The sequence below is a fragment of the Balaenoptera acutorostrata genome, chromosome 17, assembly GCF_949987535.1.
Source record: "Balaenoptera acutorostrata chromosome 17, mBalAcu1.1, whole genome shotgun sequence".
In the NCBI taxonomy this organism is placed as follows: Eukaryota; Metazoa; Chordata; class Mammalia; order Artiodactyla; family Balaenopteridae; genus Balaenoptera; species Balaenoptera acutorostrata.
Genome location: NC_080080.1, coordinates 70506420 through 70534085, shown reverse-complemented (window position 1 = coordinate 70534085; position 27666 = coordinate 70506420). Strand labels below are relative to the sequence as shown.

Here is a 27666-nt window from a genome sequence, read left to right as displayed (position 1 = left end):
AGCCATCCTCTGTGGCTGGGTGCAATTCTCAGAGACATAGGTGTAATGTTGACAACCACCCAACGAGTAAATGCCCCAGATTTGTCTACAGTAGAAATATCAGTGGTCACCAAATCCAAGTCTAAGAGAGTATGGCTCAGGTTCCCCCTGGTTCAAAGTAGGGAGGATGGCTTTGGAGGTAAAGAATGGACTACAATTTAGTGATTAATTACATTGCCTTTGGAGTCAAGTTACAGTTTAAATTCTAATTCTGCCATGAACTACGTATTTTAATCTTGGGCAAATTATTCAATCTCTTTATGCCTCAGTTTCCTCACCTATAAAATGGCAAAAATAATAGCTAGTCTCATTGAGTGGTTGTAGACATTAAATGAGATTATAAATCAGGCTTCCTGGCTCTTAGCAAGCATTTAATACATGCCAACTATCATTATTAGTATTACATCACCATCTGGCCGACAGACACATGAAAAGATGCTCAACATCACTAATTATTAGAGAAATGCAAATCAAAACTACAGTAAGGTATCACCTTACACCAGTTACAATAACCATCATTAAAAAGTCTACAAATAAATGCTGGAGAGGGTGTGGAGAAACCCTCTTACACTATTGGTGGGAATATAAATTGGTGCAGCCATATGGAAAACAGTATGGAGTTTCCTCAAAAAACTAAAAATAGAGTTGCCATATGATCCAGCAATTCCACTCCTGGGCATATATCTGCAGAAAACTATAATTCAAAAAGATACATGCACCCCTATGTCCACAGCAGCACTATTCACAATAGCCAAGACATGGAAACAACCTGAATGTCCATTGACAGATGAATGGATAAAGATGTGGATGGAATACAATGGAATACTACTCAGTCATAAAAAAGAATGAAATAATGCAATTTGCAGCAACATGGATGGACGTAGAGACTATCATATAAAGTGAAGTAAGAAAGAGAAAGACAAATACCATATCACTTATACATGGAATCTAAAATATGACACAAATGAACTTATCTACAAAACAGAAACAGACCTGCAGACATAGAGGACAGACTTGTGGTTGCCAAGGGGGAGAGAAAGTGGGGACAGAATGGATTGGGAATTTGGGATTAGCAGATGCAAACTATTATATATAGAACGGATAAACAACAAGGTCCTACTGTAAAGCACAGGGAACTATATTCAATATCCTGTGATAAACCATAATGGAAAAGAATATGAAAAAGAACGTATATATGTATAACTGAATCACTTTTCTGTACAGCAGAAATTAACACATTGCAAATCATCTATACCTCAATAAAATAAATTTTAAAAATATTACATCATCATTATCAACATGAAGAAATAAATCTGTAATGGTGTAATGAAAGGCCATGGGTTTGACATAATACACCTATGCTTCAACCATACCTTATTTTTGTGTATGTATATTTTTGTGTATGTATTTTTGTGTATGTATGCATACCTTATTTTTGTGTATGTATACCTTATTTTTGTGTACGTATATTTTTGTGTATGTATATAGAATATATAGGATAAAATATAGGATATATATATAGGACAGTAGGATATTTAGGACAGTATACAATATATTAGGACATTTAGGATAATAAAAATACAACCTCCCCGTAGTTGGGCACCTCAAGCGTCAGGCACTGCTTGTTACCCCCATTCCTGCAAGCACCTGCAGGCTTGTACAAGGAGATGCTAAACACACAGCTCTCTAGAAATGTCAGCCTTGTCATGTACTGGCATGAGGCGAGAACGCGCTGGAAGAACAGTCCTTTCGTTTAAAATAGAAACTTTCAAGGAAGCCAAATTGACACATGACAAATTACTGAATAGCCAGTTCTGGAGGGAGGGGGAAAAAAAAAAAAGCCTCTTCATCTCTGAAATGAAAAGGGAAATTGCTGGTACCAAAATTCACGTTTCCTTTTCGGTAAAATCCTCCAGCCACGCTTGGCGCTACGCTACCCGAGTAGGCGATTTCACTTCATCACCACTTCACAAAAGACTTCCAAATTCACTGCGGCAGACACGGCAAAATAAAAATGTTAAATACATCCTGGCCGCGAGGGGACTGAAGCCTCCAGGCTCCATCAAAGGTTCGCAATAATAGGATTCATAAAAAAAAAAAAAAAAAAAGACAGATGGGATTAGAAAATGTTGCAGTGAAGACTCTGGAATGAGATGAGATCACAGCACCAGCCTGTCTTTTGTGGACCGGCACAATGATCCCCGAGCCAGACTGGATTAGGAAACCTCGCGACTAGGGGTTCAGAGAGAGGCCTCCGGTTCCCAGGCACTTTTGGGGAGAGAAGGCTGAAACGATGCATCAGATTTACAGCTGCAGTGATGAAAATATAGAAGTTTTCACCACCGTGATTCCTTCCAAGGGTGAGTAAAATTGCCCTTGACTGTTTCCTTAACGTGGCAGGTTAAGCAGGAGGGTAAAGACAGTCATATGCTGTCTTACTACGGTTTACCCCCAGGTTTCTGAGGTCGGATGGTCTCTCTGTTTTGACGGTGTTTGTGGTTGTTTCTGAAAAGGAGGCATATGGATGAACATCAATCATTGAGAAACAATCCATCAAAGGGGAAATGAGGGCAGCTAACCACTCCTCCTTTTACTTAATTCGATACTGGCAACCCAGTACGCCAAACGAAAGTGACAGCAAGCCATTGTTTTAGGAAACAGACATGAAAACAAAATTCCCAGGGCAGATAGATTCTTTCCTCTTCTCCAGTGAGCAAGTGGGTTCTGAAATGCGAAGCAGCTGGCTCAAAAGTATGATTTCTAACTGTGCCGTGAAATATGAGGAGGGATCCTGCTGGCAGTGGCCTGAAGTCCAACGAAGTGGTCCAAGAATGCCCTGACCCAGGCTGGCCTCTGCACAGACCCCAGGGCCGCGCTCCCAAACTTAACCTGGCACTGGCACCGCCAAAGAGTGTGACTTTGTAAAAGCCCTGCTGCTCGGAGGTGAATGGTGTCAAGGCCCGGGAAGGGCTCTGTGTCCCTGGATAGTTCCCTTGCCCCCTGCAGAGCTGGGCCCTGTCTCCTGCCGCCCCTGTGCTCTCCCTGCAGCCTCTGTATTGCTGGGAGAGCCCGGGACCCCGGCTTAGCCCCTGGTCTCATTGTCAGACTGAATGAAGAGGGCCGGATGTCTGCTGGTGCTGTGACCCCCTGTTCAAACAACCCCTTCCTTCTTCCCATGTCAGCCATCGACATGGCCACTCCTGGGGGGAAGGGAGAGACTCAGCCTGGCCACAAAGAGAATGCCAGCAGAACATAAATTAAGCTTTAGACATCTATTGCCAGACAGAGGGAGAGAAAAAAAAGCTGGGAGTCTGTCCACGTGCTGAAGTTGGGATACCCTCTGGAGACTCGGGAGTGTACCTGAAAAGTCACAGCCGACCCTCTGACCCAACAGTTCCACTCCTGTAAATGCTCTTATACGTGGATGCTTACAGGACCACTGGGTCTCCGAGGGCAAAACTGAAAACAACTTAAATGTCCTTGAAGAGGGGAAGGGGTAAAATGTTGTGTCATCAGACTCTGGAATACTCCACAGTAGTCAACAGGGAAAAGAACTGGATCTATGTGTGTGGACACAGCTCTCAAGAGCATCATGTTGAGAGAAAAAAAAAGCAGGCTAAAAATTATTAAATTTGTACAGTACTATATATTGTTTATGGATACATATCTAGAGAAAAGCATAAAAAACATAGGCTGGAAAGACACAGATAAAGTTAGTGATATTAGTAGCCCTGGAGAGGGAGGAAAGTAGAACTGGGGAAGAGTAGAAAAGGGACCAAAACTTGTCCTCTCATTTGTTATTTCTTTTGTATGAGAAGAAAACAAATTGAAAGCAAATACGAAAATGTTAAAATGTCTATGTTCTATAATTTTTTTCCATTTAAAAAAGTTTAAGGGAGAAAAACATCAAAGCTGAATGGCCCTATTAAATTTAAAACTTATTACACAATTCAGGAGCAATGTCATACTTCACCTGAAGAAAATCATTCAAAACAGGGCCTTTGAATCCATTTGCTTAGCACAGTAGTCAAGAGACCCACCACCACTTCTACGCTGTGTGACCTTGGGCAGGCAGTTAACCTCTCTGGGCCTGAGTTTCCACTCTTATAAAAAAGGAAGAACTAGAACTTACCTAACTCCCAAGGTTATTATGGGGGGAAAAAATGAGATATAGACAAAATACATAAAGCATCTAGAACAGTACCTGGCATGGTAGTAAGCACCATTAAATACATCACTTACAAAGTGATTTCTATTTTTATTCCATATTTTGAGCAATGAATACGTTTAGTCAAAGATAAATATTCCATCCTGTATTTCTTTCTTGCCATTTTTATTCATGGCCACCTCCTGGTATTAAACCAGTCATCAGTATTCATGGACATGTCACTGCTCAGGAAGCTGTTCTCTAGAAAAGGAATATTCACAGTTTTATATTAGACTGTAAGTGGAAGAAGTCCGCCTCTTCCTACGCCTTGTTTTGCCTCATCTCGCCTCCTCCAGAGCATCAAGCATAAGGCTCTCAGTGGGCGAAGACGGGGCCAGGTCTTCCTAAGTCACTGTTTATGAGAGAGATTGGTAACTCTTCATTCCATCCCCACGTTCCCTGCCTGCAGAAATAGACGTGGTTTGATTTTCTCTAACAAGGGTTATAGTCTTCCCTGGTATGCCCTTTCCCACACGCTCCTGTTTAGCCGTGTGTATTCAACGTGCAATGAACAAAACATTTACCGAGCACAAGTTCAGCAACCTAGTGTTTAAGAGCGCAGGCCTTGTTCCACCACCAACTGTGTGACCCTAACCCTCAGTATCTACCTAAGAAATAGAGTTAATGAAGACACCCAACCCCAAAGAGTTGCTGTGAGGAGTGAATGAGAGAAGGAAATAAGTCGTCACCTAGTAAAGCTCAATGCGAGCCATTATCACATTTATTGTCGTTGTATTATATCCCTGTTTCCAACATACACACATACATATATAATGGGTTCAACCTAAATCTATGTATTTTTTTTAGCTGAGCCATCTTAAAGCTCACAAAAATATGGCGACAGCAAGTGTTATGGTGTTTCCTAAGTATTTTAAGGCACAAGACATAGATCAAGTCTGTAACTGAGGACAAGTGTGTATTTTTACTTCCGGAAGAGAGAAGGAGAGCCCTTTAAGGGAAAGATTTCATAGGCACAGTTCACAGTAAATATAAAAGATAAAATCTGTGGTTTTACCAAGAAGTTATACCAGAAGTTATTTCCTGAAGCTCACCAGTGGGTTTAATTCTAAGGTGAACAGCATTCAAAATAATTCTCTTGGGGATAAACAACAATGCGGCAGGGTTGGCAAAGGGGAGTTGGGGAACAGCAGGGGGAAATGGAGAAAACTCCAGAAAGAGAACTCCTGACGGAGGCTACAGTCTCTAGAAGTTATCACCTATTCCTTCCACCTGCCCTCACCTTGCAGAGAAAGAGGAGAATTGTATCAATAATAACCACCAGTAATTCCTGGGAACTCACTCTTTGCCAGGCGCTGGGCCAAGGGCTTGATAAAGATTAGACCATTTAATTCTCACCGCAGCCCTCTGAGGTAGGTGCGAGTTTTACCAGATGAGGAAAGTGAAGCTTAGCAAGGATGAGTCATTCGCCCAAGTCACACAGCTGGCAAGTGGTCAAGTTGGGATTTACACCCAAGTGAAAGGAGTCCGGAGCCCTGGCTCTTAACCAGCCTCTGCTCGCCTGGCTTCGTGGCAGCAGGCGCCCTGCAGAAAATAACACAGCTCTCACCGGAGCACTAATCTGAGATGTGACAAGAAGTCATTTCCATTCTAGGCAGGGCAGTGGCAGGGTGGGATTTCACTTCCAAGTAAACCAAGTAAATCATTTTAGCGTCAATGTGCAAAAGAGATGTCCGGGTGCCTCCACTTTCAACCAAATGCACACCTTTTTCCCAACCACGTAACTTTTTTATGGCTAACTGATCCTTCAAGTTTTTTTTTTATTTACTGTGGTAAATAAAATTTACCATTTAACTATTTAAGTGTTCAGTTCTGTGGCATTAAGTACATTCATATGGTTGTGCAATCATCACCACTAACCATTTCCTGAATTTCTTCATCTTCCCAAACTGACACTCTGTACCCATTAAATAACAACTCCCCATTCCCTCCTTCTTCCAGCCCCTAGTAACCTCTGTTCTACTTTGTGTCTCTATGAATTTGACTAGTTGAGGTATCTCATATAAGCAGACTCATACAATATTTGTCCCTTTGTATCTGGTTTATTTCACTTAGCTTAACGTTTTCAAGGTTCATCCATGTTAGAGCATGTTTCAGAATTTCATTCTTTTTTAAGGCTGAATGATATTCCATTGTATGTCTATACCACATTCAGTTTGTCCATTAATTTGTTAAGGGACATTTGGGTTGTTTCCACCTTTCAGCTATTATGAATAGTGCTGCTATGAGCTTTGGTGCACTGGACCAAGTAACATCTAAAATTGCAATTGCCCACCTCCTAGAGTAATGGAAACAAAAACAAACAAATGGGACTTAATTAAACTTGAAAGCTTTTGCACAGCAAAGGAAACCATAAACAAGACAAAAAGACAACCCTCAGAATGGGAGAAAATATTTGCAAATGAAACAACAGACAAAGGATTAATCTCCAAAATATACAAACAGCTCATGGAGCTCAATATCAAAAAACAAAAAAACAAAAAACAAACCAGTTAAAAAATGGGCAGAAGACTTAAACAGATATTTCACCAAGGAAGACATATAGATGGCCAAGAGGCACATGAAAAGATGCTCAACATCACTAATTATTAGAGAAATGCAAATCAAAACTACAATGAGGTATCACCTCATGCCAGTCAAAATGGCCATTATCAAAAAATCTAGAAACAATAAATGCTGTAAAGGGTGCGGTGAAAAGGGAACCCTCCTGCACTGTTGGTGGGAATGTAAATTGATACAGCCACTATGGAAACCTCCAGTATGGAGGTTCCTTAAAAAACTGAAAATAGAACTACCATATGACCCAGCAATCCCACTACTGGCATATACCCTGAGAAAACCCTAATTCAAAAAGTGTCATGTACCACAATGTTCGTTGCAGCACTATTTACAATAGCCAGGACATGGAAGCAACCTAAGTGTCCATCGACAGATGAATGGATAAAGAAGATGTGGCACATATATACAATGGAATATTACTCAGCCATAAAAAGAAATGAAATTGAGTTATTTGTAGTGAGGTGGATGGACCTAGAGTCTGTCATATAGAGTAAAGTCAGTCAGAAAGAGAAAAACAAATACCATATGCTAACACATATATATGGAATCTAAAAAAAAAAAGGTACTGATGAACCTAGTTGCAGGGCAGGAATAAAGAGGTAGACATAGAAAATGGAATTGAGGACATGGGTGGGAGGGCGAAGCTGGGGCGAGGTGAGAGTAGCATCGACATATATACACTACCAAATGTAAAAGAGTTGGCTGGGGCTTCCCTGGTGGCGCAGTGGTTGAGAATCTGCCTGCCAATGCAGGGGACACGGGTTCGAGCCCTGGTCTGGGAAGATCCCACATGCCGCGGAGCAACTAAGCCTGTGCACCACAACTACTGAGCCTGCGCGTCTGGAGCCTGTGCTCCGCAACAAGAGAGGCCGCGATAGTGAGAGGCCCGCGCACCACGATGAAGAGTGGCCCCCGCTTGCCACAACTAGAGAAAGCCCTCGCACAGAAATGAAGACCCAACACAGCCATAAATAAATAAATAAATACTTTTTAAAAAAATGTGTTAAATGTTTAAAAAAAAAAAAAAGAGTTGGCTGGTGGGAAGCAGCAGCATAGCACACGGAGATCAGCTGGGTGCTTTGCGATGACCTAGAGGGGTGGGATAGGGAGGATGGGAGGGAGGCTCAAGAGGGAGGGGATATGGGGACCTGCGTATGCATATGGCTGATCTGCTTTGTTGTGCAACATCAACTAACACAACTAACACAGTATTGTGAAGCAATTATACTCCAATAAAGATTAAAAAAATAAAATAAAAATAAAATTGCAATTGCACCCGCCTCTTCTTCCCAACCCCCCTCCTCTGGGCCCTGTCCCACTCCAGGTGCAAACCCTCTCCGTATTGCTACTGTAGCTACATCAGTCTCACAGGTGTTCTCTAAAACCATTCCTTTCTCTCTCTTTGCAGTGTCCAGTCCAGCCAGAAGAAGAGTCAAGAGCTCTCAACATCTCTTAACCAAGAATGTAAGAAAACTTCAGTTTTGATCCCTTTTGTTGACTTTCATTAAAAAAGCAGTGTCTAGCTTCTTCACTCCCCACCTCCCCCCTCCATCCACGCTCTCCACAGCCTGGAAAGTTTTCCGTAGCCCATGTTGCTGTTGCATTCTCCATCCTCCACTTAACCAAAACAACTGACAAATGTCCACCAGACAACAAACAGTCCTGAACTGGACCCCCTTCTGTCATTTTCCCCACAGAGAGTAATTTTCATTTTATATACACATTTTTTTCTTAAACAGAGTCCACAGTGTGGGTAGACCGTCCCTGACTTGGGTGTTCTATTGTTGGCATTTGCAATGTTCCACTTTTTCACTATTATAAATAGCAGTACAATGAATTTATTTGTACAAAATACTATTTTTTTGGATTAATCCTGTGGTACATAGGCCTCAAAGTTGAATTAACAAGTAAAGGATAAGAACAGTTTCATCCATCCATCCATCCATCCATCATTTGCATTCCTACTCCTGTGCTGGAGCGGAGAATAGAACAGTGATTTTTAAAAGATGGTTTCTGCTTCTAGTTTCGTCACATACTACCGGGAATTCTGGACAGCTGCCAGGCTTCCAACAATGCTTTTCCATTTCCCTCCAGCCTCACCAGCACTGGCTTTCATTTCTTTGTATTATTTTTTGCTTCTTTAATAAGCACATGCATTACCTTAAAATTAGTTTACATGTCTTTAGAGCCTGTGAATTTCTCATTTTACTTACAGATTTCTTTATATATAAGCTGTCAATACATCTTTGCACTTTAAAAGTTTTATTTTAATTGCTAATTGTTCCCTCTTGGTTATACTGCAGTTTCTATCACAATTGTTTTTGTAGAACACTATTTTGATTTTCTAAGTATCTCAATTTTTTAAATCCTATTCTCCATTTAAAAAAAATTTTTTTAAGTGTCCTGGGAATGAGATTGGTTTTAGTCGTTGTTGTTTTATATACATTTATTACTTTTTTAATTCCCAAAGCAGGATGGGCCCATTACAAAATTTCAAATACTAAAAAGATGTAAACTATGATATCAGAAAATCCTGAGAAGCTATAGAACATAGTGGTTAGGTATGCAGACTAGAGTCAAACTGCCTGGTTTCTTCCATTTCCCAGTTTTAAATCCCAGTTCTATCCATTTCTAGCTATATGACCTTGGGCACGTTGCCTAACCATTCCAGGACTTGACTTGCTTAGCATTAAAATGGGGAGAGTGAGAGCACACATCCCAAGAACCATTGGAAGGAGCAAATGATTTAATACATGTAAACTGCTTAGTCCAGAGCCTGATACATACTGAACATTCAATAAGCACTGGAGTTTTTTTAAATGAAAATTTCTCATGTAACAATGTATAATTATCACGCTTTATTGCTCAATAACATGCTGTTTTGCAACTTGCTTTTTTCACTAAACAAATTTTGAGCATCTTTACATGCCAATTAATACATACAGATCTTCCCCATTCTTTTTAGAGGCTGCATAGTATGCCACTGTATGAATGAATGTACTATAATTTTTTACCCAAACCAAATCTGATGTTTTCTAGATTATTTAACCAAATCATCAATAAATGGGGTTTCCCCATTTTTTCCACTAAAACAATGCCACAAGAAATATTCTTGAACATATTTTTTATGTTCTTATGCAAATGTTTTTGAAGATAAATTCATAGATATGAAAATGCTGGGTCATCAAATCAACACCTTAAACTTACACAATGTTATATGTCCATTTTAAAAAAGAAAGAAAATGCTCAAAGCATATGAGCATTGAAAAAATTTTATAGCTATTGCCAAATTCTTAGCAACTGTTTTAAATTACCTTTACCAGAACACCTGAGCCAACACTATATGGTATCAAATGTTGTTAACCTTTGACAATCTGATAGGTGAAAACATCTCATTGTTTTAATTTGCATTTCTTTAGTAATTAATATCATTCTTCATCGTTTCATAGATTTTGATATTTTCTCCCTATGGGTTAAAAGACATGTCTTTTGCTCATTTTTCTGTCAGTGGTTTATCCTTTTTTTAAAATGACTTTGAGAATATTTATATACTAAGAAAGAAAGGGCTTTTAATGGGTTCTTTGTTGTAGTGCAAGAAATTCTTGTATTTCTCATGATCCCTAAAAACTTAAGCACACAGTCTAGAAGGAAAATGCTCCTGACTTTCAAGGAGCAGTGGGTGTCACCAAAAATGGAAAGGGGAGGGGTTGTTTGTAGGTAATTTAGAGTTTGAGCACAGACTTGAGTTTGGCATTACAGTTGGTCCCTGACTTATGACAGTCTGACTTTCATGATTTTTGTCTTTACGATGACGCCAAAGCGAAATGCATTCAGAGACCATACTTGGAATTTTGAATTTTGATCTCTCCCCAGGCTAGCGATATGGGGTACAACATACTCTCTTGTAATGCTGGGCAGCACAGCAAGCCGCAGCCTCCCACCAGCCACATGATCACGAGGGTAAACAAGGATACACTTAGAACCATCCTGGGCCCAGACAAGCATTCTGTTTCTCACTTTCAGTACAGTATTCAGTCAATTACATGAGATATTCAACACTTTATTATAAAATAGGCTTTGTGTGAGATGATTTTGCCCAACCATAGATTGATGTAAGTGTTCTGAGCACGTTTAAGGTAGGCTCAGCTAAGCTATGATGTTTGGTAGGTTAGCTGTATAAAATGCATTTTCAACTTATGATATTTTAGGGGTATTTATCAGGACGTAACCCCACTGTAAGTCAAGGAAGATCCGTACTCTGGATTTGAAGGAGCCACAAGTCATTCATGACTCAGGGAAGATCCTTTGGGAATTAGGAATATTTAGTTTTCAACCAAGTTCTTGCCTTGAATTTCTAACCTTAAACAGTGTTTCTGTCTGAATCACCGCTTATACCAATACCTACTGGCTTTATAAGGACAAAACTGTGATTACAAAAGCTTAAAAATAGAAACTAAATCATACTGTCTAGGATATAAATAGGGTGCTAGGGAAGAAATTTCTCAAGGTATTTAGAACCCAAATAAAGGAGACAACTCTCTATGGTGGAACTGAAGCTACAGGGGCATGAGATTCACGAAGCCCCCAAAACATGGGGCACCGCCTCCTGGAGTATCCATTGACTTCAGCCAGGCTCTGCAGAACCAAGCTCCCAGCTTTCCTGGGAATGGCTTATGACTGTCCCTTCCTAAAACATTTTTACTCCAAGGGGAAAAAAATTGACTCAAGTATATGAATACAAATAAAAATTGCTTTGGAAGTAAAAAAGAGAAAAAACAGAAGCTAGGGTCTTGTCTTCAAATATGCATTCTTCCTCCAGGTAAGACAGCTTAATAATGCTCCCTGGCCTTTGAGCTCTCCTCTGAATTTTTAATTTCCCCTAACAGCATGACTCATCCTTTGCTCATAAAACTCAGACCCAGCTGTACAGAACAATCAAATTAGAAAAGACAGGAAAGGTCTTAATCCACCTAAGACGGGGGAACTGAGTCCCAAAGAAGAAAAAACTATCTCTGATCTTTTTTCATCCACCTGGCTCTTGGCTTCCCTTTGAGTTCCCGAGAAAATCGTTCATATTTTGCAGCTGCTCTAATGTACCAATATTTATGACTTTGTCCTGAAAGTCTTATTTGTCTCTATTCTCACCCCTTGGGCTACCATATGGATGTCAGGTTCCTGCCTTTACAAGTATCTCTTTCCTCTCTGAATCATCCTTAGTGCGGCAGTCTCCTCTCTCTCTGGACCCCTCATAAGTTACATTTTCTTCTTCTACAGCCACCCACTGTTCCTTCTCTAGATCGTTTCACTAGTCTTTTTCTCCCCATACCCTCCGATTCTTAGGCAATTTTACTAACATCCTGATCATCCTGATGCCGCAGACATCATAAGAGTAGCTTAAAGGAATAAATTTACACCAAAGCGTGGGTTAGTTAGGCCTTCCAGTGCGATGGAGCCATTACCACCGAGATTCGCAGCCCCTTCATAATAAGCAGCGATCATCAGGAAAGATGGAGGAATGGAAGTGCAAATGTCACATTCTTCCCAGATTTCAACCTTGTGGAGGAGCGGTGATCTGATTTTTCTGTCTGGTGATCTGATGTTTCAAAATGCACTGAGCAATCAACTGCACTTGAAAATTCTTACCTGGATGTCAGCACTTCCATGGGTCTTACAAAGAGCACTTCCTTAGAAGCTATGAAACCATGATCCTTGTTCAGGCTCTGCCCCTTATAGCTCCATGACCTTGAAGACACACGGCTTCCTTTGGCCTCAGTTTCCCTGTGTGTATAATTAGGGAGTTGGGCTAGAACTTTACTCTGGATGCCGTCAATCAAAACCACGATGATCCTCCATCACCTAGGTCTCACCTGTCTTTCTAACTCCCTACCAGCCCCCTAGGTCTCTGATCTGAACCCAGCAGGGAAGCATCAATTTATCACAGTGAATCTGATACACAAGGACATTCCCTACTTTCAGCAGGCGATTTGCTGAACTTGGAAAGGAAAATCCAACATTAAACACGTCTCCCCTTCACCCCTTCCCCATTCCCCAATCTCACCCTTGTACTCAGGGTGCTAAAGAGCCTGTGCTCAGACCAGTTTGTTCTAAGACCAGCTGCAGTATCCAGCCCGGACCGTATCCTACAGACCAGAAAATAACCAGGCTGTCGGGAGGCTTTCAGGAGGCCACAGCCATGCATCCAGCTGTCCGTTCCCTGGTGTGGGCCTGATGCACTGCCCCTGAGCCCTCTCAGAGCCTCCGCAATTGTGGGGCATGAGAAGCAAGCACGAGGCCAGCTAAGAAAGGGAAATCTTCTGAGCTGAGCCCTCTCCTCTTTCCTTTACTGCTTTGGCATCCTTCAGGGCCGAGAAGATACCCTGCTGAGGCACTGGGCCCTAAGTCAGGACCTGGGAAGTAACCAGCCTCACTCCCACCCCGGGAAACCTACATCCAACCGGGGGCAGAGCAGCTAATGTCTCTCCACTCTCTCCCTCCCCATTCCCTTCTCCCACCCACAATGCAGAGAAGGGATGGCTGAGGTTTCTTGTTCCTAAAAGGAAACATTTGCTTCCTTTTCAGGGGAGGAAATGCTGGGCCTCCCCCCTGGACTCCTCAGGCTTTCACATCCAGCCTTACTTCCTCCTTCTACAAAATGGGTTGGAAAACACACCAGTCCTCACTCTTCATTAGAGGGATGCTGAAAAAATGAAAACAAAATTCAAAATACCTGTGATGAGAGGTAGACAGCCAAAGGCTTGAATGTCAGTAATGAGGCTCAGGTCTCTCCCGTTTGACCTGGAGGTCCACATTCCAGGGGGAACCCTGAGGCCAAATGGTACACGTGTCCAAAATGCCATTAATCTAGGAAATTCCAGTATGCTGGGTGACACCATGGCAGAGTGCAGTGCTAAGAGGAGGGAAGGAAAGGGAAAAGCTGAGAGGACTGTCTGTGCAGGGTGGTGAGTCCAGACCACCCACTACTGCACCTCACAGCCCCCAGTGAGCTGACGTAGGGCGGACGGGTGCTGCCCCCAGCCTGCACTGAAGGCTTGCTGGAAAACCAACAGAAACACCACCTTCTAATCATTTTGCAATTTACAAACGTATCAAATCAATACATTGTACTCCTTAAACGTATACAATCATATGTGTCAATTTATATCTCAGTAAAGCTGGAGGAAAAATATTTTTAAATTATTGGGGGAAAAATCCCACATGCTGCAGTGCCCAGAAGAGAAAGGGCACTAATCCTAAATGATCCTTAATTACCATCATCTTTCTCCAAAGGCAAAGAATGAATGAGTCTGGGTCCTAAAACGGGCCCGAGAAGAGTTAATTTCCTAAGCCAGATAAGACCAAATTTGGGATATATTACTTTTTTAAGCAAAGGACTATTTGTGATAAACTGAAGCAAAGAGTGACAGCTCCCCTTCCTCTGTTGGGGACATGACTGCTTCCTGATGTTGTAGGTAAACAGGTGGCACGGGGAAAGAGAACCTGCTGTGTTCCTGAAATCTCTGCGAATGACCAGCAGTGACTCTGCCCCAGTACAGCAAGGGTGGTCAAGAGGATGACCCCTTTCCACATAGCCTCAAAGTACCAAAACTGGGGTTTGAACTCAGGTTCGCATGACCCCAAATGGAAATTTATCTTCATCATCATTGACAATCTGATAGGAGAAAAACCAACTTTGTTTTAATTTGCATTTAATTATTATTGTTCAGCACCTTTCATGTTAACCGGCCATTTGCATGTCTATTGTCAATTGTCAGCTGGTTTTTGGTCCCATTTTTCTATTTTTTTTCCTCTTTATTGATTTGTAAGAGTTTTATGTACATAGCGATAATTCCCTATTATATGTAACAAATGTTATATTGAGCCATATTCTATTCTAGTGTTTGCTGTTTGTTTGTTTGTTTTTTAACATGCATCTTTGGTCTGTCTGGTATTCATTTTCGTATGAGAAGTGTGGACACGGATCCATTTCCCCCAATGGCCTGCCATTTACTTCAACAATATTTATTAAAGGTCCAATTTTTCTCCACTAAACTGAAATATAACCCTATTATAATACTTAAAGATTCAGTCTTATTTGCTTCAGCTTCCTCCACAATTGTTACATGTGGACAATGGAGGGGAATTCATCAAAGGCTAGACTGTAAAGGCTGAAATGGGTCCACCTCACTCACAGATAGACTCAGTGCCAGGATCTGGCACAGAGGTGCCCTCGCAGGATGTCTGCGGAAGGAAGGAACGAGTGAGCAAGAGAATGAGTAAATACAAACCTCAGAGAAGCTGCAGTGTAATGTGGAAGTTCTAACCTGCTTCAAAGGAGTGAAGACATTCAGAATGAACAACCCCAGTGTCATGGCTATGCATTCAAACATGCACGATATGAGTCCCAAATTGCTAAGATTCCCTTTGTCACCCCCGATATTAAGATAAAATATGGTACTATCTGTCTCAAATTTGTACATTTAAATTATTTCAATGATCTAAGTATTTTTATTATAATTTTAAAGGCCCATTTCAGTGGGCCCTGACAAAAGGGGTATTCCTCTTCATGTACTTTCCCAAAACCACTATTCAGCAGGGGATCATTATTGAAAACACCTTAGCGTGTAGCGCTCCGTTCTGGCTTGCCAGAATTTCCACTTACCGAGCCACAGGTCATGGAAACTCACCTCTCAGCTCCAGCTGACACAGGCACTCTGCAAAGCAGAGGAAACCTGAGCGTCCGGGAGCCGTGCCTGCTTCTTCTGGCCAGCAGGTTCTTCCTTTTTACAACCTGGGAATCAGCTGGGCCCCGAGTCCTCTGACTAGATCTCCCCTCTGCTGGAGCATCCAGAAAGCTGTCCTCTACGTGAACAAGGGCGCCCACTGAGCTGCAAAGACAGTAAGAGCCCGCTTTCCAGGGCCTGTCCTCATTTCAAATAGCCTGTTCCATTGTCAAACTATGTCCAGCCCTAGGGCAGTTAACTGGCCCCAGTCTGGGGCCTGAGGGCCCAGGCTTCTGACTCTGTGAAGGGACGGCTGGTAAGGAGCCCCCAGAAACCTCATTTTCCTGCACCATGGTGCCGCCGGACATGCTGAAGTTAAACACAACAGTTCACCGTTTCAGGCCAGTCTCCCCAGGTTTCCTCGCTGCTCCCAGCAGTGGCTGGAGTCAGGAAGGCTCTGTGTCAGCACGAGGTCCGTCCGCAAGGCTGCAGTCCCGGCCTCGGCTGTGGAGGCTGAGATTCTAGGGGAGGAACAAGCTGACGGTCCTTCCTCCCCGCCGCAGGTGGTGATCGAGTCCGACCTCTACGCGTCCCGGCCCCTGGAGCTGCTGCAGCACCGCAGCGACCACCACGACGGCGAGGGCCGCAGGTCGGGCCGCTTCCAGAACGCGCGGCCGCAGGGCGCCCACCCCGCCAAGACCCCCGCCAGGCCTGGTACGTGCGTCACGGCCCGGGTCCCCGGAACCTCCCTGGGGGGCAGTGGCCCACTTAGAGCAGCTGCCACGGTGTCCGCGAACTGGCTTGCGTTGGCTCCAGCCACGTCGTGGTCCTCCCGGGCGTCCTCCATCACGCCCGGTGGGCGGAGCACCTGCGCGTGGGGCCACCGCCTTCCCCAGTGCATGCCGGTCCTGCTCTGAATGCACCTGCTCGGGGCCCCACCACTGCAGCACCACAAAACACCTTCTACCTTAGAACGCTCGCTGCTGGGTCTGCGTGGTGAGCAAAGATGCTCTCATCTGCCACCTAGCTCCACAGGCAGTCCTGCGGGACTCAGGAGGAGGTAGACATCATTAGACGCTGGGGGGAGAGGAAACCAGTGTACACATGACTCATGAAGCGAAGGAAGCTTACGTTATTTTACAGGGGGTGTGTGTGTGTGTGTAATTATACAGGCTCCTTCATCAGCTGCCATCTTAAAAATCCCACCATTTTAAATTTGAACGACTTGAACTATTTCAACAATTTTTTTTTCAGGGTTTATTTATTTATTTGTTTGTTTTTAATCAGTCATCAATTTTATACACATCAGTGTATACATGTCAATCCCAATCACCCAATTCAGCACACCAAAACTATTTCAACAATTTATAAAAAGAATTTAGAGACAAATTTGTTTTGAAAGCTGGAAACATTAGAGTCTTACCTTCCACACTATTTTGAAAAATGGCTCCCACCCCGAGCAGTTAAACAGGAATCTGTGTCTAGCCTGCTGAAGTCTGTGATCGTATTTAGCCTTTAATTCCTGGTTTAGGTTATTTCTGTTATGCCCACAGCCTCAAGTTATTCCTATTTTTAACTCCAGAAATACACAAAAAGTCTTGGACATCCTTTTCAAAGCTGTTGGGTGTCAACAGTTTTGTATGTTAGAAGAACTGAAATTAGATTCCATTGAGTGTCTCTCTTTATCCATCCATCTCCTCTCTTTCCTCCCTCATAGATGTTAGATTGGATCTCTAAGGTTTCTTTGGTCACTAACACCTGATCCTGTTTCTAAGATCCTACGTGTAAGAACCCATAAGTCAAGCTGTATTCTCTAGTTAAGGGATTACATATATACATTTTTATGGAGAGTGAAAGCCTTAGGGAAACCACAATGTGCCTTGCAGATTGAGAAGATAATTTTTTTTCCTCTGTCTATATATAAGTGGGTGGGTGGTTGGGTGGGTGCCTGTGCGTAGAAAGAAAAAGAATATCTTCTCTACAAAATCACAAAATGAATTTAGAGCCATGTTTCTCAAATTTGAATGTGCAGAAGAATACCTGGGAATCTTGTTTTTATGCAGTCTAATTCAGTAGGACCAAGTAGGGCCCCAGGTTTTGTTTCTAATAATCTTCCAGATGATGCTGATGATGTTGGTCCAAGGACAACATACTGATTAGCAAGGATTTAGGGACGATCTAATGGGTGGTTCTCCAAGTGGCATCCCTGGAGCCGCAGAACCACCTGGGAACTTGCTGGAAATGCAAATTTTGGGCCCCACCCAAGACCTATTTAATCAAATTCTGGGGTAGGGCCCAGCAATCTGTTTTAACAAGCCTGCTCCCAGGGTGACTTTCCCCCTCCCTGAAGGTGGAGGCCCACTGATCTCTGCAAGCACCCCCTGCCGATCTACAGAAGAGGAAACCGAAACCATGGAAACTGTTTGACTTACCCAAGGTGCACTGCTCATCAGCAGCAGAACTGAGATTAAATCTCATGTCTCCTGATTTGCTAGCTAATTGCGTCTTTCCCCCAGAAAATAATGTCTTTCCAGCTGTCTGGTTTTAGGGGCTACTTTCCTCCCTAAGTAGCTTGTGGAAGCTTGGACTGAAGGGGGGAACAGCAAGTTATGAAATGGAGAGACTCTGCCTGATATATGACAGTCAGCTCATGCAGGGAATGTGCTAGTCAGGTTTTAAAAAAAAAAGAAAAAAAAGATTGAGCTGGGCATCGATTCAATTCCTTCAGCTCCCACAATCTGACAGATTCCAGAGGGGATGAGAGGGAGGGAGGGTTTCTGAGTCAAAGCCAGACCCACAGGAAAGGCTGGGCACCGGCCTTGGGCACGAGTTTTCCATCCTCCCGTCAGAAGGATGTGTGTCTCCAGGGATCTCAAATCTGGAGACGTGTTTCTTTTCTGAGCTAAAGGAGAAGGCTCCTGGGTGCTGTAGGCTTCTCACGTGGGAGAAATATGCTCAGAGGAACCTTGGAAAGAGTGGGGACTCTGAAGCCTTGAGCAGGTGAACCTCAAGTGCCCAGAAAAGGGGACACCCACCTCCTGGGCCGGTGGAATGTCTCCACCAAGATGTCCTTGGGACATCTCAGAATCAACTTGTTCAAATGGAATTCGTCTTCCACCGTCAAACCTCTCTTCCTTTCTCAGCTGGGGCCAGTATCCATCTTTCCAGCAAGCCGCTGGGATGTTTATCCCAATACCCCCTTGTCCTCCCCACCCCCGCTCCACACACTAACCACTGACAGTGTCAGTTCCTCCATATGTCTCATCTCTCCTTGGTACCAATCTCAGGCTACCGGCTCAGACTCCCTTCATCCCTTGTGTGTAGCAGCCAAGCCTGGTCCTCAGCTACCAGTCGCTCTTGCTCCACAAGGCTACCAGAGGGTAGCCTAATGCAGAATCTGCCTCTGCCGACCCTCTGCTTTAAACACTGTGTCTTCTCCACCGCCAGCTGCCCTCCAGACCATGCCCAAGGCTCTCCAGGACCCAGTCCTCTGCTCACCTCTCCAGGGCCACCTCCTATGACACTCCTGTCCCTGCCAATCCATGCACAGAACAGCCCTGAGCTGTGGTGTAACTGTGACCACTCATTATATTCTGTTATATTCTGGACCTTCCCCGACACTGTTCTCTCTGCGGATTGCCCTTCCTGGGTCTCTCCACCTGGGAAACTCCTCCCAGAATGGGTTAGGGGGTCCCTCGGTCAAGTTTTCCCAGCCTTGCAAGACCACCAAAGAGGTCAGCTTACCATTCCCTAGATCTTCCTCACCCAGCTTCATCGTAATTGCTGTGCATCTCTAAAGCCTCTGTTTCCTCATCTATTATGACGTCTACCTGTGAGGGTTGTGGTGAGGATTAAATGAAACAATGTTTATGAGTCTTACACTCAGCACAGCGACTGACACAGTAAATGCTCAAAAATATGAGCTACTATCGTCACTTACGCCAGAGCACGGCACACCGTGGTCTGACCTTGGTAGCCTGTAACTTCATTTTATTGGCCTTGAGATGTTTTCCTCGGGGTCGGGGGGTGGTATTTCTCTACGCTGTAGTCTGATAGCATGGGGCTCCTTCAGGAACATCTGCCCCAGGAGGGACTCGATTGAAGGCCAGCCTCCCCACTCCACCCCACCCCCGCCCATCACCAGCTACCTCAGCTCAACATCTGGATTCCCAGCAGTGGGTCGAGCCTCAAATAAAGGCATAGAAAGAAGGTTCTCACATACATCTCATGCCAGTGCCTCAGGACTCTGATAACCTCCAATCCTCCCACATTATGAGGCTTACTTCCACAGCAGGCAGGACTTTGGGCTCATTTTCACAGAGGCGTGTCCAGGAGCGGCAGGTTAAAGGACTGATCCCAGCTATAAAGACTTAACTGCTGATAACCTCCTGTGATCTGGCGCCTTAGAAAGAAAGGAGGAGCTAAGGGCACATTCTCTGAGCCCCTACTGCAGGCAGACCCCGTACTGAACACCTCCACACACGTGATCTTATGAGACCTTAGTTCTAACCTCCCCAAGAGCACCAGGGGTGCAGGTGACCCACTCGACAGTTGTCCCATTGCCTGACCCTAGTGCGTGATTTTGCTGCTCAGTACAAAGGCCGTTAGAATATTCCTGGCTTGTGACTGATTAGCTATGGGATAATTGATGCAGAACCCGGGGGAGCTGGAACCCAGAGTACCACTGAGTAACGTCCCCTCCGTTCAACTTTGCAGTGGGGATTTCTGAACCCAAATCAGCAAATCTGTGTGGGAATCGAGCATATAGCAAAGCTTTGGTAAGTAAAATCAACCTGGTTAGCTGTATCTGCTGTGCTTTAAACTTCTTGTCCTGTCTGTGCCAGGACAAAGTGTCCTTTGTTCCAGGCCTGAGGATTATTAGAAAAGTGTAGCTGAGGGTTCTTTGCTCCTAAAGCCTGTCAGCTGGTGGCACCCCACTCGCTGCCTCTCTCTTTCTTGCCAGAAATTCAGCTCTTAGGTAAACAGAAGGTATTGCCTAGCGGACACCTCAAACGGGGGGGAAAGAAGCAGTTTGTGTGGCAGGCCCCTGCCAGGTGGAGGTGTCTGACCAATTCGCAGGGGCAGCTACGGGGGTAAAGAGATGCAAGGGTCTCGAGCACTGTGAAAACACAAAACACCATCAACTCAGAAGGAACTGCTGAACCACCTCCCACCGGGAGCTCTGGGGCAGGGATTGTCCATGTGGGTTGCCCGAGTTGGACCCAGTTGACCAATCCTTTATATTATCTTCCTGCTCTTTCAGGGCATGCAGGCTGCCCAGGAGGGCATGACCTTGGGCGAGGTGGCCCTCTGTAGCCAAGGACACCTGAAGGAGCTGAGAGCCACCTGCTCCCCGCCCTCCCCCAGCTGGGCGGCTTGTCTTTCCCTGAAGGGGGAGCGGGTAGTGCATGTCTGGGTCTAGCTCAGCGTCACCCTGAAAAAAATACATCTCCTTCACCATCTTCTGGGCATGAATGTGGGTGTCCCCTGGGTTAGCACAGAAGGGGTGGAGTGGTGGCTGGAGGTGAGGTCAGCTTGGGCGTCCTGGGCTCTGCGGGCATCAGCTCTCGAGATTCATAGATCCTGAGAACTAGAACAGATGGGAGAGAGTGTCTGAGTCACCCACTCGTCCTTATGGAACAAACTGGACAGAGACGTGAGCGCTTTGCTCCTGGTCTGGGCAGGAAATCTAATCCAATTATTTCATTTAGGTCATCCCTGTACTAGGAAAACCACAAAAAGGGCAGGGATGGGACAATCAGGATTCCCCTGTCCCGACCTGGGACCCAGGGGAAACTGAGGATGGCTGGGCCGTTGCCACAGAGTGAAGGTGGTCAGGCTGTGACAGCTCGAACTGCTGCCCTCAGCTGAGCCCAAGGCTAAGGGGAGAGGGCAGCTCACTGCCTTGGATCACTTGCCCCCAGCCCCCGGGCTGGACTCAGTGCCCTTGGCAGAGAGGTAGCAGCAGCTGGGAGGCCAGAGCGAGGTGGGATGGGTCAGGGTGGTGATGGGGAGGTGGCCACAAAGGAGGGGGCGACAGTAGTGCAGAGGACAGAGCGGCAGCATGACTGATCCTTTCCTCTGGGTCTGAGACGGTAGGGCTGGGGTCCTGCAGCTCATTGGAGGCCCCCATCCCAGGGCAGAGAGCAATTCAGAGCTCGAACAGCTAAATCTGATTTGACGCTAACATGCGCTGGGGCAAACAGGATGGTGGACAGCCCGGGAAGAAGCATGTTTCTGGGCTGCGGGCACGATGGGGAGGGACAGCTCCCGAGAGGCCACAAGGTGGCACAGTGACTCTGCCCACAACCTTTGGCCGGGGCGGGAGAGAAGGGGCAGTGACTCCTGGTGTCCTCAACCTGGAATTTTCCAGCAATTTCAGGAATGTGGTGATCTTAAGCCTTCCCTGGGGCGTGGGGTGGAGGAGCAAAGCAGAGGTCCACTGACTGAACGAACTCAGGACCTAGCCCTGCTTAGGCTACCAGTGACTTTTCAATTCGGTACATGTTTCTTGAGCACTCACCACCTCCTTTAAGGAGAGCTGAGGAGGGCCGCCAAAGGGTAAGTCCCAGACCCTGTCGTAAGCATGCCATTCCTGGGGAGACTGCACCAGCATAAGAAACAAGTAGACAACCGTAAAGAGACAGAATTGGTGGGATGCCAAAACATGTCACATAAGGACTCAGTGCTGTGGGGATGCAGGAGACAGAGAGAAATCAGCTGGGGCACCAGCCTGAGGGGAGGCTTCCTGGAGGAAGTGGTCTTTGAAGGGCAGGCAGAGGTGAGGCTTGATCCAGAGAATGAAGGAAAAGCTGGGTGAGGATGCAGCATTGTGTGTGGGCATCAGGAAAGGCAGGACCAGCCCTGCTGGGACAGAAAGCAGAGCTGCACAGATAAGGTGGAGTCCTGTTTTGAGGAGACTTAAAGATCAGGGTGCCGAGCTGGCCTCGGTCCACCCTGCAGTGGCGAGACCCTGTGAATCCAGGAGGGGCCCAGGGTGCGGGGCGGGTCTTGTGGGAAAAAAGGAGGTCCTGTCCCAAGGAGGACTGGTCCTGAGGCTGCAGCAGAGAAAAGGGAGAGGGTGACACTGACCTTGCAGAACCTGCAGGATTTGACAGCAAAGTGGACACAGACCATAGGGGTGCAAGGGGGACAGAGCCCTCGCAAGATTGAGTTGCTTGCTTTCAAGTTTCTCTAGGTAGGTGGTTCTCAAAGTGGGGTCCTGGGACTAGAGCACTTGGGAACTTGTTAGAAATGCAGATTCTCGGGCCTGCGCGAGACCTACTGACTCAGAAGCTAGGGTGGGCCCACCCTTGCGTTAACAAGCCCTCCCGGAGTGGTGGGGGGGGGCCTGGCGCCCGCGGCCGTATGAGGACCATTGCCCTGGGTTGATGGTAGTTCAGTTTAGCTGATGCCCTTTCCAATGGCTCCAGCCACCGCCGGAATTGGGGACAGGGCGCCATCCTCACACTCCCTTCTCACAACCTAGATGCCTCCGGTGGCCCGGATCTCGGTGAAAGCTCCCGCCGTCCTGGAGGCGGCAGCTCCGGGCTCGGAGAACGGAGCCGTTCTGACCAGAGGGTAAGTGCTCTGCCCCCAATCTGGCTGCCTCGGGGCTCCCCACCCGCTCCCGTCCTGCTCCTGCGGCCAGAGAGTAAACAGGTGGCCCGGCCGTCAGACCCTCAAGAAGCTCAAACAGAATCCCTGCCAGCTGTAAATTACCTTTTAATGAGGGCAATAATCCTGGGTTTCTGTCACGCCACATCAGCTTTTCCCCTAGGATTAAGCTGAAGTGTTTTTGATGGTTTCCACTTCATTAACCCCACTCTTTAGACTAGGAGAAGTCTAAAGAGGGAGGGGTTTTGGTTAATTAGATAAATGTAATCACAGGCCATATGCAGAGCCTCCTGAAGGCATGCTGGTGTCAGAAACGCCTCACGAATTAGATTAAGGGCCCCTGCCCGGGTAAAAAGTACGTGAGCTACAAATGTTTCAAGCCAAATTTATAACCAGCGCGTTACTATTAACTCTGACCCAGAACCAGCAGCCAGAGTAGCAGGAGTGATAAGCCCCCCCCCCCCAGGAACGCCCTCACTGCCTTCAACATGGCACAAAGAAGATGGCAAGCAAGAGCCTTAAACTCAACTCAGCGCGTACATTTACGCCCCCATCATGATCTTCCAGACTGGAGAGAGCAGAAAAGTGGCTTCGGGGATGATGAAGGGTGTGGGTTCTTGACTCAGATCTGCCTGCGTGCCCGGCACTGCTGCTGACTTGCTATGACTTCAGGCAAGTTATTCAGACCTCTGTGTCCTCGCTTCTTTAAAAACAAAACCAAACCAAAAAAATGGGGACGATCATAACCTCTTGAGAGATTATTGTGAGAATAGGATGAGATAATGTGCGAAGAGCTTAGCTCCAACGGTTGCATCATTTTTTAAGAAGCTTACAATCTGGGAATCAGAAAGACACGTGCTTGGTAAGGTGATAGATGCTCACATATGAGGGACCATGCACCACGATATCAACCCAAGGTCTGCACACCTTGAAAGCTGAGGGAGTTAGAGGAGGAACAGACCAGTGTGAAGCCCTTTTTTAGGTGAAAGAAAGCCATCTGGAATGAATGATAAAAGCCAAGCCACTCAACGTATTGGGACCTAGTTAGAGAAAAGTATCTTTTCGATTGTATTGAGTTTATAGTAGCAAATTGTTCTGAGCAGCAATGGCTGTTGCTGACTGCTGCAGTAACCAGCAAACACGAACCGCGTGCCTCAAGAGAGGCGCCCTTTCCATCCGCGCAGCTGCATTGCAAAGGGTTCTTCTAAATGGCCCGTTTCTCTCTAAGCTTAGACGTTCTCATCTCCATTTGTTCCTGGACCCTGGCTATTGAAAAGAAAACAAAGGCCATTCTTTCACTGAAGGAGAGCAAGTGAGAAAAATGAACATTTATTGAGAGGGACAATGTGCTGGATGCTTTATGACCTTATTTTCCTCCTCACAAAAGCCCCTTGAGTTAGATGAAATTATCCCCATTTTGCACATGAGGAGACTGAGGCTGGCTGAGGTCAAATCACTTGCCTGAGGTCACACAGTAAGTGGGGAGCAGGATTCAGCCCCAGGGCTCATGGGCTTTCAATAGCTGACGCTTTGTGACATCTGCTCTTTCCAGCAAGATCGTTTGTGCAGAGGTGGAGGGATGGGGGGTTGGGGTGAGGAGGGGCAGAGTTTGGAACAAGGGCAGAACTTGGGATCCATGAGCCAGTGTGCTCAGGGCCACCTCCTTCCCTCTCCCCATGCAAGGACCTCCCTGGGGCAGGGGGATGGGGTGTCATTCCTGCGTGGGCCCCAGCAGTGACCCTCCACCGTGGTCATAGGATGTATGAGCAGAGGATGAGCCAGGGCTCTGGCGCCTCTTCTCGAGGGCAGCAATTAAAAGACGGGCTCAGCACAGTGACCGCCCTCCTCACCCACCTGCGGATTTTCTGCAGATCCAGGCACCTCAAGAAGATGACTGAAGAGTATCCTACCCTCCCTCAGGGAGCAGAAGCCTCCCTACCGCTGACAGGAAGTGCCTCCTGTGGCGTCCCCAGCATCCTCCGGAAAATGTGGACCAGGCACAAGAAGAAGTCTGAATACATGGGAGCTACCAACAGCGCCTTTGAGGCTGACTAAAGGTGACCCTCCCCAGGTGCCCTGCGCTGGCCCGAGTTCACTGCACAAGGGGAGGAAACTTCCAGATCGGAACTGAGCGACGTTCACCTCTGCTACTAGCTGGTCCACGCACATCACCCTCCAGTACTAACTAATCGCCCTGGCTCAGGAAACGGGAAAGGAACCTCCCTCGAAGGCAAAAGAAAACTGTTCCTTCTTAGAATCGATAAAGCCATTGGTCTGAAAGTGACTTCGGGAGGTCAAGTTTATATCCCTATGTTCAAGCAAAATGGCACCAAAATCAAACTTTCCCAACCCATTTTAAAGACCTCCAAGGAAGGAAGCAGGCAATTCCTCAGTCTTCCTTGTGAGTCGTTCTAATTTCCAGTATAAATGTAAGAATTTGATGTTTCAGGCACTTGTAAGCACAATGGTTCTCACTGTTCCTGTCACCATATTTATTTCATCTTGATGAGGTAGGATTTTTAGTGACAAAGCGCTATATATATTTACTTAGTAGTTCTAATATTCATTTGAGAGTATCGTCAAGATCAGTTCTGATGATCATTTGGCATGATTGCATGAATTCTCTATTCTTTTACATGTGATTTTTCTATAGGAAAACATGATTTAAATTTTTGAATGCTAATATTTTCTGAAATGACACAGTCTAGTGGAATTAATAATACCTTGCTTGGGTATAATTATTTTAACTTTTGAAAATGCTCCCCCATCCATTACCTCTTATATTCACAAAATTCCTGTTAAAGCACAATTATTCCCAATCTACAGATGGGGAAGCTAAGGGCCTTAAGAGGTTATGTGACTAGATACCAGATCGTGGAACTAGACACCAGGTCCTCAGCTTCTGTACCAGACTCCTTGCTTTGCCTACTCTAGTAACTGATTTGAGGATGGTTTTGAGGGGTAGGAATATGTCTCTGGGGGCAATATTTGAAGGAAACGATTTGACAAAGTTAGAGAAAGTACATGATATAAATGATATAAACCATTCATATGGTTTCATAATATATCATATTATGCTTTCCTTCTTTTAATGGAAATGTCATCATCAATTCTATCATCAACATCAGTAGCCTCAAAATGATAACATGATAATGATAGTTACCATTTATTAAATGCTTACTATGTGCCAGGTGTGATAGTGAGCACTTTACATACCTTATCCCGATCTTTCTGCCAACTCTGAGTTAGGTGGCCTTCCCCATTTAATAGACATGGCTTTAAAGTAGTTAAATGATTAGTCTGAAGGCACCTAACCCATATGGGTGTCAGGCTCCAATGCCTGTGTTATATCTACTCCTTCACACAAGAATATTCAGAACATAGAGAAGAACCAAGGCTAGTAAATAATTTTCATATCAAATGCTAAACATAATTGATTGGCACAGGCTGCCTAGAGTGCTGTGTGGAGCTAGAATCTGAGATAAAGGAGTGCAGTGATCAATTGGTAATGCCTGCCTGTGGAGCAGATTAGTGGGATGTGCTTCGTATATTTGTCATCTGTGGCCTCAACTCTGCCCCCAGAAGGCTTGTTTTCTAATTCAGAAGCTTAAATTAATCCAACCCACTTAACAAAACCAGCGACTCCATGGTGAATTTCAGTCTAAGACCAGGTTGGAAATTGCCATTTTTTGGTTACAAGGAAGACCTGGGCCACATCACTGGTCTCAGACACAACTGTTATTCACATGCTGCTGCTCCGTGACCACATGTTGCTTTTTGATCTCTAAATTACCTGCTTCCACATCTCCAGGTGAAATGTAAGAAGGCATGGGGGATAAGAGGCCTGGGCTTCTGGGCTTTCACCTTGCTGACCTCTGCTCTTCAACCATTGTTTTAGACTCCGAACACCCAGTCTTCCCATCAGAACATGACTTGGAGATTTGGGCATCAAGTGCTCTTTCAATGAAGTTCCCAATGGACTGTGTAATAGTCTTACAGTGTATGGGTGAAGGGACCCAGAACAAAGGTAGGGAGAAAACAGGTAGTTTACACTGGACCTATCGGAGTATCCTATGACTATTTATTTTAACTTATTTACTTTATAACTGATGTCCTCTATTTGTATGTGGCAGCTGGAGATCTACGTAGGCTGGAACTTACTTATTTTTCATTTAAAAATTTCATGATGAAGTGTTTGCCTTGTATAGAACATTTTCATTGGCCAGTTCAAATAAAAATAAAGTCTGCTTTGTTTGTGACATTAATAAATCAGCACAAGAGTATGCCTGGGGCTCCTTCATTGAATGAGAGAAGGCTTTCACAAAGGGAAAGAATTATGCATCTGTACCTCATTGCTCCTTTACCTAAATGAAAAGGATTGTGAGAAAGAACCCAGCATGTTCTTTCCATCCTAAGGCAATGTCTGGTTTTGATATTACAGGCCCCGCCCAGCAGTCAGCACCGGGGCCACTTCTGTTGCGGTCTGGCCTGGCCTGACCTGTGCTC

At 45.2% G+C, this 27666-nt stretch overlaps 1 protein-coding gene and 1 long non-coding RNA gene across 2 annotated transcripts in view; one reads left to right on the top strand and one right to left on the bottom strand.

The window, feature by feature from the left end:
- The first annotated feature begins 1877 nt into the window (after window positions 1-1877).
- Window positions 1878-27430, top strand: VXN (vexin). The gene is made up of 6 exons (XM_007185006.2): window positions 1878-2399; window positions 8232-8287; window positions 16107-16257; window positions 20260-20321; window positions 23033-23124; window positions 25032-27430. The coding sequence occupies exons 1-6, from the start codon at window positions 2333-2335 to the stop codon at window positions 25213-25215; spliced, it is 612 nt and encodes a 203-aa protein (XP_007185068.2). The 5' UTR covers window positions 1878-2332; the 3' UTR covers window positions 25216-27430.
- The window catches only part of LOC130705529 (uncharacterized), a 42767-nt gene continuing 35263 nt past the window's right edge, over window positions 20163-27666 (bottom strand). Inside the window, exon 4 of the long non-coding RNA XR_009005805.1 lies at window positions 20163-21133. This is a non-coding gene — a long non-coding RNA (uncharacterized LOC130705529). The remainder of the gene's footprint in view (window positions 21134-27666) is intronic.